This window comes from Gnatocerus cornutus, chromosome 4 (genome assembly GCF_029298725.1).
Source record: "Gnatocerus cornutus isolate USDA-ARS CGAHR chromosome 4, icGnaCorn1.1, whole genome shotgun sequence".
In the NCBI taxonomy this organism is placed as follows: domain Eukaryota; kingdom Metazoa; phylum Arthropoda; class Insecta; order Coleoptera; family Tenebrionidae; genus Gnatocerus; species Gnatocerus cornutus.
The window spans coordinates 2,858,944-2,873,709 of record NC_142236.1 but is presented as its reverse complement, the minus strand read 5'-3'; the positions used below and the strand labels follow the sequence as shown (position 1 = coordinate 2,873,709).

The 14,766-nt window shown below is 42.3% G+C and overlaps 5 protein-coding genes across 8 annotated transcripts in view; 3 read left to right on the top strand and 2 right to left on the bottom strand.

The window, feature by feature from the left end:
• LOC148175996 (ras-related and estrogen-regulated growth inhibitor-like) overlaps positions 1-5,046 on the top strand; it is a 72,715-nt gene extending 67,669 nt beyond the window's left edge. Inside the window, exons 4-5 of the mRNA XM_088033688.1 lie at positions 1,274-1,455; positions 4,487-5,046. Coding sequence (XP_087889814.1) covers positions 1,274-1,455; positions 4,487-4,745 — 441 coding nt within the window. The 3' untranslated portion in view covers positions 4,746-5,046. The remainder of the gene's footprint in view (positions 1-1,273; positions 1,456-4,486) is intronic.
• A 72-nt stretch (positions 5,047-5,118) lies between these two features.
• On the top strand, positions 5,119-6,401 carry LOC148175995 (protein FAM185A). Its single transcript, XM_088033686.1, has 5 exons — positions 5,119-5,176; positions 5,222-5,526; positions 5,568-5,764; positions 5,810-5,990; positions 6,038-6,401. Coding segments are annotated over exons 1-5 (1,020 nt in total). The 5' UTR covers positions 5,119-5,174; the 3' UTR covers positions 6,373-6,401.
• Positions 6,371-9,305, bottom strand: LOC148175994 (ATP-dependent RNA helicase DDX54). 2 transcript variants are annotated; one of them, XM_088033681.1, is made up of 7 exons: positions 9,214-9,305; positions 8,564-8,904; positions 7,988-8,512; positions 7,293-7,922; positions 6,936-7,240; positions 6,753-6,888; positions 6,371-6,700 (listed from the first exon to the last, which is right to left on the bottom strand). In XM_088033681.1, exons 1-7 carry the CDS (start codon positions 9,239-9,241, stop codon positions 6,386-6,388), a joined length of 2,280 nt encoding a protein of 759 aa, XP_087889807.1. In that variant the 5' UTR covers positions 9,242-9,305; the 3' UTR covers positions 6,371-6,385. The 2 variants fall into 2 exon arrangements, with proteins under 2 accessions (XP_087889807.1, XP_087889808.1); XM_088033682.1 differs by lacking the exon at positions 9,214-9,305 and having other exon boundaries at positions 8,564-9,094.
• LOC148175993 (kelch-like protein 25) lies at positions 8,976-11,253 on the top strand. Of its 3 annotated transcripts, XM_088033685.1 has the most exons (7): positions 8,976-9,317; positions 9,361-10,027; positions 10,073-10,144; positions 10,194-10,508; positions 10,554-10,607; positions 10,669-10,784; positions 10,834-10,984. In XM_088033685.1, exons 1-7 carry the CDS (start codon positions 9,165-9,167, stop codon positions 10,879-10,881), a joined length of 1,425 nt encoding a protein of 474 aa, XP_087889811.1. In that variant the 5' UTR covers positions 8,976-9,164; the 3' UTR covers positions 10,882-10,984. The 3 variants fall into 3 exon arrangements, with proteins under 3 accessions (XP_087889811.1, XP_087889809.1, XP_087889810.1); XM_088033683.1 differs by having other exon boundaries at positions 10,554-10,784; positions 10,834-11,253; XM_088033684.1 differs by lacking the exon at positions 10,073-10,144 and having other exon boundaries at positions 10,554-10,784; positions 10,834-11,253.
• Positions 11,254-11,664: 411 nt separating this feature from the next.
• RpL5 (ribosomal protein L5) lies at positions 11,665-13,578 on the bottom strand. The gene is made up of 4 exons (XM_088034393.1): positions 13,473-13,578; positions 12,605-13,029; positions 12,093-12,369; positions 11,665-11,915 (listed from the first exon to the last, which is right to left on the bottom strand). Exons 1-4 carry the CDS (start codon positions 13,473-13,475, stop codon positions 11,721-11,723), a joined length of 900 nt encoding a protein of 299 aa, XP_087890519.1. The 5' UTR covers positions 13,476-13,578; the 3' UTR covers positions 11,665-11,720.
• Between the last annotated feature and the right edge of the window lie 1,188 nt (positions 13,579-14,766).

The window sequence follows — 14,766 nt, the reverse complement described above, 5'->3', positions numbered from 1 at the left end:
ATTCTAGATTTTCACATGTCAAATACGTGTTTTTTTAAGGTCTATTTAGGTTAGGAAATTACTAGGTTACTACATTAGGTTTTCAGATTCATTAAGTTATAATCATTTTTTTTAGATTTTGGTTTTTGCGCAATATCAGATTTACAAAATCTTCAAAAAAAATGAGGTTTAGGTACATTAGGTTTCGCAGTTACTTGACAATTTCTTCGAGTTTCTATTAGGTTTTCACCAGAGTAATAATAATACATATTTATTGATTTTTTACATTAGGCTGCCCAGGTTTAATTTCAAACAGTTATAATCAAATTGCACTTTAAACTTGTAGATTTTTTGGTTTTACGCGATGTCATAACTACGAAATCTTAAAGAACTGTCAAGTTTACATTAGGTTTTGCTGTTAGTCGTCAATTTCTTTGAGTTTGCTTTAGGTTTTCTTCGAATTAATTAATAGTTGTTTTTTTACACTAGGTTTGTCTAATTTTTTCATTTTTATTAAAATGGTACGCCAAAATTCGAGATTTTTACATGTCAAATACGTGTTTTTTTAAGGTTTATTTAGGTTAGGAAACGTGGAAAAATACAGTAAGATTTCTTACTCTGACATTAAAGACGCCTGAATTAAGCATACTTACTTCTCCTAATGTAAATTTTCGAATTTTTTGGTTTTGATGTCAGAAGAACCCTAATGCAAAACCTAACGATATATTTTTAGCAATTATGGAAGCCTAGTGCAAAAGACCTGAATTTGAGAGCTAGAAATTCCCAAAGACCTTTGACCCGAAAGTGTAATAGAATCTGGAAACGTCAAAAATAAAGAAGCATCTTTTTACCGCCTAAACAATAATCTTTTCCCATTTAATTCCCGTCCGTCAAAACCCCCCATAAACCTTTGATTTATTGCCGCTCTGGCACACTTCACGCCGGCTTTGTCCTGAACAAACCATATAATAACCTCTTGGAGTGGGTTGTGCCCCCATTCAAAAATCAGCATCGGAAAACAGTCGAATTAAATGAAAGTCTATAAAACTTTTACTGGCGAAAACGGCGATAACCCGGGCGGGGTCAGATAACACCAATTAAATTTGTTAAACTCCAACCCACGCCGACCAAACCGGCTCAAGAATATATCCGAATCATCCTTCTCTTCCTTGTCTGGATGAAAGTTCCAAATACTCTTGTCACTTGTCATTGCCCGATGTAATTTATTATATGCAAGACGAAAGTGAATGCGTCGACTTGGAAATAAATGTCTTTTGTTTTTTTGTTGTTGCAGAAGAATGGCTGTTTGTATGAACACATTCGATGGGGTGAGGCGTTCGTTATAGTTTATTCGGTCAGCGACAGGCACAGTTTTCACGAAGCCGGAGAGATTCTAAGCCAGTTGGCTAAACTCAAGTTGCCCTCGTACTACACGAGTCTGCTTCTGGGGAACAAGAGGGATTTGGATCACTCAAGGTAAGTGGAAAGCGGAAAAATTAACATTCGAGCCTGGGAAAAATGGTCCATCGAGCCGGATCTTTCATCTACTTTTACTCTTACAAAATCCGGTGGAATTCCTGATTGGAAAAAATAGGTATTGTGGTTGACAACCGGAGTGAATGTGATACTACATTACAGCCTACGCAGATGTAATGAAGCCGTGGCAGTATTGGCAAAACATAATTCTTCAAAAACCAGTTGGGACTTTTCGTTTTTGTGGAGATGTGAAAGCTCAGCAGACAAAAAAAAGTTGGGACAAGTGGTCGTTTCCACATTCACGAGCTAGAATTATAGATATATAGGATCCGGCTCGAAGGACCAAAAAAACGACGGCTGAATATTAATTAAAAATCCTCTTGTAAGCTTTATCTATAGCCTCGCCTGTCCACGCTTTGTGTAATATTCCCTGTAGATCAGATAAATTGCTTAATTAAAGCCAATTAATTATCATTCTTCCATTCCCAAACGTTATCTGTAAACCTGCCATCGCATTTTTCGCTAATTATCTGTCTCAAAGTTTAAAATGTCATGATGTATCGACGGCTCGCCAGCAAAAATTCAAGAATTTCACTTTCCAATCTCGAAAACTGGATTCTTTGATTATTGCATGCCTAAACCGCGTTCGCGCTTCATTAAATAATTGCTTAGACCTTATTGGTTTCGTGATAGCGAAACGCGATCAAAAGCGAGCTATGGTTTGTTGAACGCCAAAGAATGCAATCATGGGATTTATTTCTTGCGTAAATTGATAACGATCGCTTTTTGGGGGGAGGAGATGAAAGAGATTTGGTTACGTTGGCAACAATGAGTCGTGGAAAAAAGAAGGAATTGGAGAATACAATAAGCATTGTCGGGGACTTCCTGGTCCGTTGCGGGGCGGGGTGGGCCAAACTTTGCGTTGGCGCTTTATTGAAAGGCGATTTTTGGGCCAAGTTGCCTGTTATTAGACTTAGATTTTGATTCGTTGGATTTTTGCGTACTTATAACTCCTTTAGACTCTTTTTGAGTTCTCCTTACACTCCCTCTAGCCTCTTTTGGGTTTTTTTTGGACGTGGAGTATTTTGGACTCTCTTTAGACTTGTTTCGACTTTCTTTGAACTCGTTTTATGCTTTCTTTAGATCTTTTTAATCCAAAGTTCTTGGAGTTATTTAGATTTTTCCAGGCTCTATAGACTTTTCCAACTGCTCTAACACTAAAAGTTCTTTTTTTTTCGGCTTTCTTTGGACTTTCGTTCGATTTTTTTTATACTTTCATTAAATCTCTTTTAATCTAAAGTTCTTAGACTTTTTTAGATTTTTTTAGTCTTTATAGACTTTGCCAACTTCCCTAGCACTTTTTGTTTTCTTTTTTTGCGATTTTTAGACTTTTTATTCTTTTTAGACTGATCGTTTTTTATTATGACTATTTAGACTTTCTATGTGCTCTCGTTAGATTTTTTTACACACTCTTTAGATCTCTTTTAATCTAAAGTTCATAGACTTTTTTTAGATCTCTCCAGGCTCGATTAATTTCTGCTCTCTAGACTTTTTTAACTCCCTTAAGTTCTGTTTTTATAAACTTTATAGACTTTGTTTATATTCTTTTGAAACTTCCTTATCCTTATCCTTATCCTTTTCCTTTTGTTCGATTATTTTTATACTTTCCTTAAACTCCATTTATTGTAAAGTTTTTAGGCTTCGGTAGAATTTTTCAGACTCGTTAATTTCAGCTCTTTATAGACTTTTTTTCTTTTATTTTGTAGAGTTTTAGATTCTTTTTATATTTTTTTCAGGCTTCTTATTTTTTTAAGATTTTGTTTAGGCTTTTTTACATTTTTTATACTCATTAAACTCTTTTTAGGCTTTCTTTAGACGCCTCTGAAGTCTTTTTTCATTTTCTCTAGGTTAAACTATTTTTAGACTTCGTTGACAGTTTTTTGGTCCGCTTTTTCGATTTTTTTAATGTTTTTTACAGCCTCTTTGATGTTTTCTAAATTATTTGGATTTATTGAACTTTCTGTCTTTTTTTCTTCTTTTTATACTTTCTATTTTCTTTCTTTACTCTTTCTTTTCTTATTTTAGATAATATTTAGATTAGACAAGTTTGATATTTATTTAAATTGTATCTTTATACTCTATTTAGACTTTTTAACCGTTTTTTAAACTCAGAGTATTTTTAGACTTCTTTGAAGCTTTTATAGGCTTTCTTTGGGCATTTTTTTAATGTTTTTAAAACCTCTTTGATCTCTTCAAAATTATTTAGATTTTTTTTTTATTCTTTCCGATTTCTTTCTTTGTTCTTTCACTTTTTTTAGACTTCGATCTTTTCTTTACACATTTTAGATAATCTTTAGGTTAGACTAATTTGATATTTTGTTAAATTGAAGCTTTATAGTTTATTTAGACTATTTTAGACTTCGTTGAATTTTTTTTTGGGTTTTTCTTGGGCACTTTTCGATTTTTTTTAATGTTTTTAAAGCATCTCTTGAAAATTATTTTGATTTTTTTGGAATCTTTCTTGTTTTTTTTTGTACTCTTTACTGGTTTTTTGTTTTTCAGACTTCAATTAGATTTTTTTAGACTTTTTCGATTATTTTTTACATTCGTAATTTTTTTTTGGGTTATTTTTGAGAACTTTTTGCACTTTCTTTCATAGCTAGAATTTTCTTTTGAATTTTCTTTAGATCTCATCGAATTTTGATTCAATTTGATCGCCGTTCTTGGAAACTTAACACCACAAAAATTCTCCAAAAATTCCAAGCAAGATCCTCATCAACCCGAACCCAGTAACCCACATCTCCCATAACCAGTGCTACCAACACAATAAATCATTTAAATGCAGCATTTACTGGTGAAAAACACGCGAACAATAATAATTATCGCGCTAAAACCGGAGACGTAACTGCAAATCATCGAATTTTCGGAATTCCTCCACTTCTTTTTTTAACTTTCTTCTTCTTTGTACAGTAGCGTGCCGTTAAACCCAATTTGGTGCGAAAATATTAACGAAGATTAAAACTTTTTATAGGCAAATATGCGTGGATGACGGCCAAGAACTCTCCCTCCAGTATGGGTGCCAGTTCTATGAAGTTAGCGCCGCTGAAAACTTCGCGGGAGTTTCTTTGGCCTTCCAGAGTCTTCTTCGGGAAGCTCGTTCAGTGCAACTCCTCAAAGCTTTACCAATTCGAAGGAAATTGGGCGTCAACAGCGTGTCTAAAGTCTTAGGGAACATATTCGGGAAGAATTCCAAAGGAGATCGCAAGAAGAGACCATCCCTTAGTATATGAAATTAGTAACATAAGAAAAATGCAAAGTTCCTTATTTATTATAGAAATCGCTTCAGTGGCCTTGTTCTAAAACGACAAAGACTGAAATTAGCAAGTTTCATATCAGATATGAAGTAAAATTAGAATACTCGGCTCGTGACCACGTATGTTAGAGAAAATTGATCTCAAGTAAGCTTTGGAAATGCTGTTGTGAATGTATATATTTATATTTTATATTTTTGTACTGGAAATGTAGATATTTACAGTTTGAATTTCCCGCCGTTGCGCGGGTTAACACGTAAAATAAATCGACTAACGATGAGCGCGCGTTTCATTGGTTGATCCTGCGCATGTCTTACTTAATTTGGGGTTTTTAATCCAGACGGCTGGCATAACTGCCTGTCAAACTCCTGTCACAACAAGTTTAAATTTTAGGTTACCGGCACGAAAATGTAAGAAATTGATAAGTGAGCCCCCACGACCTCTTTTTTTTGTAGGATGTCAGCCAGACTCCTCCCCCGCCTCCCCCAATGGAGGCACTTCTCCAGTATTGTTCGGGAAGAACTAACCGTGCAAACCTTCTGCGATATTAACGTCAAGGTCCCTTACAACGTGAAAATAAAGCCTCTGGACGTCCACAAGTACCACAACAGCGACTTGTTGAGGATAGAGCTGGATGGGGTTCCCGGGGGGCGCCAGACAGTGAAGCACATCCAGGACGGGAATAACATTCAAATTTTCGCCTGCATGGACAACTACGACCAAAACACGACCTGCTGCATCCACGCCCCCGTCAAAGCCAGTGAGATTATGTCCAAAAGTCAGCTTAAGACTGTCTTTTAGATTTAAGCGTGAAATCCCACGGGAACATCTCCACCGGGGTCTTCAGCGGGTCGAAATTGATACTAAAATCCACCCGCGGGAACATCTTCGTGAACAAGTTCCAAGGAGAGACGATCGATTTGAGTACAGAGAATGGAAATATCCTCATGAAGGGGGCTGTCGTGGCGTCGAACATCCACGTGGTGACCACCAGCGGCGTACGCCCTCAACCTGTCCTAACTGTCTCTAAAACTGGTTTCTAGTCCATCAAAGCGAAGCGACTGCAAGGCCTGACCGCAATACTAAAAACAATCGAAGGCGACATGACGATCGATGCCGCCTACTGCGACGACGGTACCTTTGAAACAAGCCGCGGCGACTTGATTTTGCAGAATATCCATAAAAACTCGAAGATTGTACAAAAAGGCGGCACGCTCAGTTTGAGTAAGTCACGTCTGCGGATTGGTCGTTTTATAAGTGGGCGTTTTCAGCGGGGTTCGACGGCCAATTGGAAGCCGATTTGGAAGATACTGAGGCGGATATTCAAATTTCGCGCGTTTCAGGGGATTCCCGTATCAGAGTCGGCGGTGATGGGGCTCTAATTTTGCGGTTGTCTGAAGAGTGTCAAGAGAATACGATGTTTGAAATTGACACACTGAAACACACTCTAGATCCTGATATTAAGTTGGTTCCTAGTAGAACGGACGGTATATTGCACCTCAAGCCCACGAGTGAGTATTGTAAGACCGTGAAGGTCGCGTGCGAGGGCGAAGTTCAGATTCAGAACGCCTCCTGGATCAATATGTTGAAATTAAAAAAAGACTGATTAGTTAATATATTTATTTGTTCCTCCTAGTTTTTTTTCCTTTCTTTTTCTGTTTATTCTTCTTCTTTTCAGCGAGTTTGCGGGCTTTCAAGATCTGGTCGGTAGTTTTCAGCTCGGATTTCCGCTGTTTTTGTTTAAGTTTCTGGTTGTGTCGGGCCCAGTGAGTTTTGGAGTCTGTTTGAAGCCGAGGGCCGTGATTGTCTTCTGTTTCGTCATCGCTGTTGTGGCGGATTTTCGATTTTTCTTTCCACTGTGCATAGCGGTTGCTCTTATAGGTTGCCGGAATCCACACTCCGGACTCTGTTCTTATTTTTCCGGCCCTTTGGTCCTAAAAATAAGATTATAGCACCGGAAATCTCTGTTTGTGGGAAAAAACATACAGCTACTGCGACCATTTTCTTCTTTTTCCGGTCCCACTTCTTCATCTGCGAGCTTCTGCGCATGGCTTCTTCAGAGTCCAAACCCAGATCTAACTGTACCTTACTGGCTTCATTCTGGAAGTTATTCACTGCGAGTCTGGGCAGAAAAAACGTTATTTTTGCCCTTGATCCATAAACACTCACCCTTCTTCTGTGTGTCTATCCGCCGGTAGGTACGGAATATAGTTGTCATCTCTCATCTTTAGCTTCTTGTTTTTCCGATACAGGTTCTCCAACTTCCGTTTTTTGGGAACGATGACTTCCCCGAACGCGCCATCAATGTCTTCGGCGCTGCTTTTGGGTAAAGAATCAACTTGGCTCGGTTTAACTTCAACTTTCTTGTCGGAGTTTTCCCGGAACGTGTTGATTTTGTCTTTGTGGATCGAGCGCTTTTGTTTCATTACTTGGTACTCTTGGGATTTGTTTTTACCACAGATCTCAAAGATGGTCTGTAATGAACGCCCTCTTTTGGTAACGCCTCGGACTACTCCAAGTACTCACCCCTTGGGGCCTATAACTCTTCATTTTGTCCAACAAGTCCTCTCTTTCCTCCTCCACGTCCTCCCCGCACGTCTTGAACAGAGGATGAACGCCGCACTTCCCGAACGCCATCTCTTTGACCCTTCTGTTACTATCAGAAGACGCCGCCGGTCTCGATCTCAGGTATTGTTTGTAAGCGTTCTCGGTGACGTTCCTCATGCTCACCAAGTCAACGTAGTTCTGGTGGAGCGTCAACAACGCTCCGTGCTGCTCCTCCAACAACCCCTGCGGGACTCGCCCGACAACCCCTTCAGGCTCGTCTTTGGTAACAATCGCCAGAGGGCGTCCCAAAAACAAATGCAAATCAAGCAAGTGAGCGTACTCATCGGGGGAAACAAGAGAGTAGGCTGTGCCCGAGCGACCAGCTCGCGCACATCGGCCTACTCGATGCACGAAGAGTTTAGATTTGGCGGGGAAATTAAAATTGATCACGTTGTCGAGTTGGGGGATGTCGATACCACGCGCCGCGACGTCGGTGACCACCAGGACTTTCACTTTACCAGTGGAGAACTTGGCGGCGTTGATTTTACGAGCTGAGGGGTCCAGGTTAGAGTAGATGTAGGTGTTGGTGATGGCCACGCGGTCCAGGATCTGCAATAAGATTTTTAGCTCCTGAATTCCGGCAAAATTAGGATCTCTAGGTGGAAGAAACGCACCATGTGCAAGTACTCCACGTGGTGCCTCGTCGCCGCGAAGATGATGGTCTGTTGGTGACTGTCGATGACCGTCTTGAGCAAGACGAGGAGCGCGGCGACTCGTTCTTCAGGGCGCACAGGGAGGTACCACAGTTGGAGCTCCTCGGGGATCTTCGACTCCACATCCAGTCGCAACAAGACGGGGTCGTTGAGCCCCACTTTCGCAAACTCCACCAAAACTTTTGGCAGAGTCGCGGAAAACAGCAGAGTCTGTCTTGAGTCGGGTAAACGGTTGACAATCTCCGTCAGTTGCTCCCCGAGCCCCATTTCAAACAGTCTGTCGGCTTCGTCAAAGACAATGTACTCTAAACTCGACAGTTTGAGCTCCATTTCGATGCAGACGTGGAGAAACCGACCGGGAGTCGCCACGATAATGTCGGGGTTCCCATGGATGGCTGAAAACTGTTCGTCCATGGAGTCCCCGCCGAGAATAACGGCGGATTTGAGCCCGACGAAGCGCCCCAGCTCCTTCGCAAACTTCAGGGTCTGGAATGACTTTGGTTAGTTAAACAACAGTGACAAGGGGGCTGTTTTAACCTGTAGCGCCAGTTCTCGCGTTGGGGATAGGATGAGAGCCCGCGCCCCCGCTTTGGCGGTCCGCATTTTAAGCCGCTCAAACATGGGGATGAGGAAACAGGCGGTCTTACCACTCCCAGTGCGCGCCATAGCTACCACGTCTCTCCCCTCAAGAACCAGAGGAATCGTCTTTCTTTGGATGGGGGTCGGCTGCTGGTAGCCCCGCTTCGTGATCCCTTTGAGGATGTTGAAGTTGAGCCCCATGGATTGGAAGCCGCCCCCTTTCTTCGACTTCTTTTTCGGTCTGTCATCTGTGGGGGAGTTGATTTCGACGGCTTCGTCGGGGTTCGCGAACCCAGGAACTGCCGACATCGTGACAACACTGAATTTTAGGTTATGTTGTTGACACGTGCGTTTGGGGGATTTTGGTGTGGGTTGGCAGAACTTTGACCACTAAATTTGGTTAATTTATGGAAGAAACAGGGAAATTGAGAGGAAAACGAAAGAAAATGAAACAAAACTAAGAGAGGAGTCTCAATTATACAGTAAATCAAGGTTTTGACACGAAAATTCCCTAAAGCGACAGCTGTCAAACTTTGAGGTTAGAATCGTGTTCTTCGCCATGGAGGAGCCCCCCGACGATGCAGTCACCCTCCAAATTCAAAACTCACCCCTTAAGTGCAGTCGTGCCACCCTCATGCAGCACAGCGACTATTTTCGCGCCATGTTCGATGGAAATTACGTGGAGAGCCACAAATCTGTGGTTACACTAAAGGTAAGACAGCCCCCACGTCTCCATTGTCTAAGACACTTTTCAGGATGTCGATCTTGACGCTGTGACCACAATCCTGAAGGTCCTGTGGGACCATGAATACGTAATTCCGGAAGACACGATCGTTTCAGTTTTGCAGGCTGCCACCATGTTACAGTTCTTATCAGTGAAGAAAATCTGTCTCGAGCGAATGGAGAGGATTTTGGGGCCCCATAACTGTCTCAAGTTTTGGGTGCACAGTGAGACTTTGGGGTTGAGAGAGTTTTATTGTAAGGCAAAGTTGGTGGCCTTGTTGGAGTTTAGGGAAGTTAAGAACACGCCATATTTTCTAGAGCTAACTTCAGACGAAGTTGTGAATTATTTGGGAAATGTAAACCTGCAGTGCCCCAACGAAGTGTTGGTTTTCGAGGCGGCTATGAAATGGTACTCAAAAGAGGAGAAGAATCAAGACACCTTACTAAAATTGTTAAAGTGTATCAACTTCACCGCAATGACCGTTGAAGAAGTTGATCAGTGTGAAGTTGGCGACATTGATATAATCAACTGTATCAAAGCGAAGAAAAAACCCGGCACTCTTGATCATTTCAGTGAGAAAACCCAAAGATACGTTGATTATCTCTTGAGTTGCAAAGAGCGCAATGTCAACGGCTTCCCATGTCTCTTGGTTGATACCGTTGATCAGAACGACGTTGATTCAACAGTACTATACTACGGTAAGTTGGTCATCCCCTGAAGTTGATCTCAACGTTGTTCTCTAGATAAGTTTAAACGGAAACGAAAGTACAACGTTTTGGATAGTGGCAACAACAATGTCGTTGTACTTTACGTCGGTAATGCAGATTTTTCCGCGCCATCTCGTGACTACTCCGCTAATTTCAGACGTGCATACTCGAGCCCTAAAGCGACTTTTCGATATCAGCGCCTTCAAGTGCGAACTCCTCTCAGGATTCAAAGTAACAGGCTACAAAAACTATGTGTATTTCTACGGCGGCGAGTATTTACTGGGAAAAGGAAACTGGAATACCAACATCCACGTGTATGACGTCATCAAAGAAGAGTGGAAGTCCCTGGAATTGAAGTTCACGCGCCGACATTTCGAATCGTGCGTTTGCGGGAAGTACCTGTTTATAGTTGGCGGTACTGGTTCATTCAGGGTGATCCAGGAAAACGTGTTTTGGTACGATCTTGAAGCCGGTAAGTTAGGGATCTGTACTCGCACGATTGTACTTTTGTTTCTAGAGGAGTGGAGTCCTGAGATCAAGTTGCCGTGTTCTGGGAGACAGATCAAGTGTTGTCGGTTTTCAAATCAACTCTTCGTGCTCGACCTCATTAATACGTGTGGTTATACTTTTAGTCCTTGCTCTGGAAATAACTGGAGGAGGTTGGAGATTTGTCAAGACGGGAAGGGATTGCCCGCATTTTCGAATACTTTACAAGTCTTTAGTTATAGGAACTGTTTGTATATTATCAGTATGTTTCTTGCAGAGTGGGGGCCGGTAATACAGAGCTCTGTTTTCAGGTAATAAACTGTACCAGTTGCGATTGGAGGGTGCAAAACTCATTGTAGTTAATGAATTTAGCTTACCTAGCTATTTTGATGAAAACACAACGTCGCATATTGAGTCTGTTTTTAGCAATGGAATTTTATACAGTTTATACAGGCAACCGAATGAAGATAGCAACATGATGAATGATACCACTGTGGTGGGGCTGCTCAATTTAGATACATTCGAAAATTCAGAGATCTGGCGGACTGAAAATGATACTCTGGAGCTTGATAAAGACACCTTTCGGTTTCAACCAACGCTGGTGATTTTCAACGTTTTTCACCCGAATTTGGTCGACAGAAATGACCTCATTTTGTGATACTTCGTTCCGTGTTGGAAAAAATGTTGTACTGAACGTTTGTACCTTACAATAAAACTATTAAAATTCGTCACCTTGCGTAGATTTTTCGGTAGTTGGCCTTAATACCCGCTTTAGATAACCTACTATACAGTAAATTTTTGGAAATGGATCTTCCATTCTAAAGTAACTAAATAGTTACTAGGCCATGAATACGTGAGGAGTTTAAGGTCACTAGATGAAACTCTTTTACAAAAAAAAATTCATCCAGTGACTTTGAAGAAACTTTTTTCGAACAAAGGAAAGAAATCCAAAGTGAACATGCTTGATATAAGATGAAGTGGGCGATGATGACAATAAGAATAGAAATCTTTACGTCATCACCATAACTTATGTTCAAAACAAAGATGTCGCCACCATCGGCCAATCCCAACACGCGCCGATAGTGTCCTCCTCCTTATAATATAGAATCACAATTTTAAGGGTGACAGAAAAACTTTTCCAGTGTTGTCAACCTTTTATTGATTCCACGTCTTTTATTTAATACAAAGAAATAAAAATCTAAGGCTCAGCCTGTCCTTCTTGGATCTTTGCAATGAAAGACTGTTTCTTCTGTTGGACGCGGTTCTTGCGCTCGGCCAAAGTAAGCTTCTTGCGGTTCCACCTCTTTTTGACAGTTGGAGTCTTCTCTGGTTTCTTTTCCGCGGTGGGATCAGAACGGATTTTATCATGCGCATTCTTGTAGATCCCCTCGATCTAAAACACCCAAAATTACCAACAATACTTTTTTCTCGATGACAATGTTCCAAGATTAAGTGGTGGTACCAACAGTGGTACCACCGTGGAAAATCTTGACTTCTGTTGTCCAACAGCGACACGACAACGTTAAACCCTTGCCGTAATTTAAGTTGGACGTGGAGGAAAGTGGTTTACCTGATCAGCAGCAATGCCCAACTTGATGTACTGACTGAACTGTCTCTTGAAGGCCTCAGGGTCTTCATCTTCCAAAGAGCGCATGTAGTCGGCGACGTGTTGGCCGAAGATGTGCGATCTGTGTACATCAGCGTTGAAAGATTTAGATTCGGCATCGTAGCCGGGGAAACGCTTGGTGGAGTGAGGAATGTTGAGACCTCCATCGACGGCGCCTTTCATGGCGGCGAAGACGCGGGCGCCGGTGGTGGTGCGCTGCAGTCCCACGTCCAAATAACACCTGAAATTACCAAAACGTCACGACATTCCGAAAAAAAACACAAAAAGTTGATTTTTGGGTGATCAGAGACACTCAATAATCACTCCCTCGCTGATTCCTGACAAACTTCAGATCAAGACACCATAGAACATGCTGTCAAGTCATTCATTTGTCGGAATTCAACGAATCAGATGACGCGCATGTGTCTAAAAGTCATCACTTGTTTTCAAGGGGGGCCAATTTTATTAACTCTCACCTGAAAGCCCCAGGGCCGTTGTCAACCCCCTCGACGTTGTACTCATCCCCGGTGACTTCAGTAGTGCCGGGGTACAAACTGTCGAGCCCCAATTGCTTCAGTAAGCGGCGCGCCAAGAGCAATCCGGTGCAGTAAGCAGCAGCGTAGTTTGTAAGCCCCACTTTGATGCCATACTTGGGCAACTCGTGGGAGTACGCGGCGCAGACGATCTTGTCACCTTCAATACGTGAATAGGCGACCTGAGCGGTGATGTCGCGATTCGACAAACGCACGATCAGGCGGTATTTCGGGGTGTTGTATTTATTCTTGTCTTGGACGATCAAGCGCTTGCGGGCGTAGTAGTCGGTTTTACCTTGGCGACGCCTCTTGAATTTCACTTGGAAACGCTTGAAGTATTGTTTGTTTTTCACCACCTTCACGAAACCCTGGAAAAAAGACAAGTTGACTTAACCTCATTTTTGACAAAATTGCCGTTTTGGGGGCTCCATGACCAAAATTTCGACCAAATTATCACGACGAAGAGACACTCCAAGCCCCCACACTAATCTTAGAAACACTACAGCCCCCTTGGCTGTCACTGCATGGGCTGGACCATAACCTCACTTTCCGGGACAATTCTAAAAACACCAACTTTTAACTAAAAGTTTGGATGTTGACAGCCCCCACGTATTCCCCGGAAGAGGTGACAGCCCCCCAATTGTCGTAACTTCAGAAATTACTGTCAAAACAACATGTTCGCAGATTGGTGTTGACATAATCCAGAGCCATCCTCACTTAAAATTGGCAATTCCGGGGCGGAGTCCACAGATGGGGGCTCACTTGTCTCCGCACTACAATCTAGAAGTGATATTTAGTGGTTTTTACTCACCATTTTTGCTTATTTTAATAAAATTAGTTCACAATGGACACTACGAGGCTCGATCCTGCCACCGCGGTCCGTATAGAAAGAGAAAGAAACATGCGCGGAAGCGAGGCCATCTTGCGCTGAGTTGACAGATGCGGGCGCGAAGTTTGAATTTTTGTCTCATTGTCTCAAAAAAGAGGCGGGTGTTGGGCCCCATTGCTCCAAATTTTCATTTAATGTAAGAATCGTCTTGTGTTCGAATTGTTAAACCTGTGGAATTTTCCGAAATCTGAAACTTTGAACATATTTTGTAATGGTAGGCAACCAGCAATTCAAGGAGCGCCTAATGGAGGCAGTCCACAATACAACCACCCTTTCCCGCCAAAGGCTTTTTCCCGTCCGTCATAAACCCGACTAGCGGCGCTACTTGATAACGGTTCTAGCCCATTGGGAAGGGTACCAGACCGGCATCTGAGAAGGCATGGGTTCAAATCCCATCCAGACTTGTCACCACTTTTCGCAGCAACCACTACACGGCGGTTAAGAGTTCTTTCAAAATTTGTCAACCATTCTGATTCCGTTCATCTGATAGGGGAAGTCCAATAAGTTCTTCCTTGAGAGATCAAATCACGTCCATCGTTGCCCAAAAGCCTTATAAAAGTCTTTATGGGGTGGGAGGCGACCGCACGAAGGACAGCATTTCGTTCACTGATCTGTGCTCAATGCATCCGTGGATAGTCGCGGATCGAGACCGTGATCGGAGAAGAGCCTGAGGAAGTTTGGTAGCATAAGGCGAAGAATGAGCTCGGTGGCTTGCCTGCAGGTGGAGACAATCCCTGGTAGCTTAGGGGGAGAGCGTCCCAGACGGATATGAAAGAGAACCAACTTTTTGCCCAGAAATTTAACTCTTCCAGTTCTACTGATTTGCACAGGACTCCAAAACCTTCCTGTAGAACTCCTTCCTAGATCTAGAAATCCCGTTCTTCACCCTCGTGTTGGACGAGGATACTAAAGGTTTCTGCACCTCCTGGTGGCAAAACCTCCCTGGCGATGCCACCGTGCCGTTTTCCTTCCGAAAGCCCTTAAATTTTCAACTGGAAGAGTCTTCTCCAGTTATCTGCGTAGTTACAAAAACGGGGTTGACATCCTTCAGGAGTTTCTTCCAGCACGTGATCAGGGAGCACAGTGAGGAGTTCCGGAATTAAATTTTGAACAAGGAGGCTCGCATTTTTAATCTGTGGTGATGGTACGACTGTCTCTCACGTCAAAACGACTCTTGGAAATCTAGGACTTGATGTGGGGGCAACGGAACGAGAAA

Coding starts and splice junctions, on each gene's coding strand:
- LOC148175993 (XM_088033683.1), top strand. CDS start 9,165: ATGGAGGAGCCCCCCGACGATGCAGTCACCCTCCAAATTCAAAACTCA. Junction 10,145..10,193: donor TGTCGTTGTACTTTACGTCG/GTAATGCAGATT, acceptor CGCTAATTTCAG/ACGTGCATACTCGAGCCCTA. Junction 10,509..10,553: donor TTGGTACGATCTTGAAGCCG/GTAAGTTAGGGA, acceptor TTTTGTTTCTAG/AGGAGTGGAGTCCTGAGATC.
- LOC148175995 (XM_088033686.1), top strand. Junction 5,765..5,809: donor ACGTGGTGACCACCAGCGGC/GTACGCCCTCAA, acceptor ACTGGTTTCTAG/TCCATCAAAGCGAAGCGACT. Junction 5,991..6,037: donor AGGCGGCACGCTCAGTTTGA/GTAAGTCACGTC, acceptor GGGCGTTTTCAG/CGGGGTTCGACGGCCAATTG.
- RpL5 (XM_088034393.1), bottom strand. Junction 12,370..12,604: donor AACGGCCCTGGGGCTTTCAG/GTGAGAGTTAAT, acceptor TGGTAATTTCAG/GTGTTATTTGGACGTGGGAC. Junction 11,916..12,092: donor TGGGCATTGCTGCTGATCAG/GTAAACCACTTT, acceptor TGGGTGTTTTAG/ATCGAGGGGATCTACAAGAA.
- LOC148175994 (XM_088033681.1), bottom strand. CDS start 9,241: ATGAGGGTGGCACGACTGCACTTAAGGG. Junction 8,905..9,213: donor GGCACGACTGCACTTAAGGG/GTGAGTTTTGAA, acceptor CGATGTCGGCAG/TTCCTGGGTTCGCGAACCCC. Junction 6,701..6,752: donor AGAAAATGGTCGCAGTAGCT/GTATGTTTTTTC, acceptor TCTTATTTTTAG/GACCAAAGGGCCGGAAAAAT.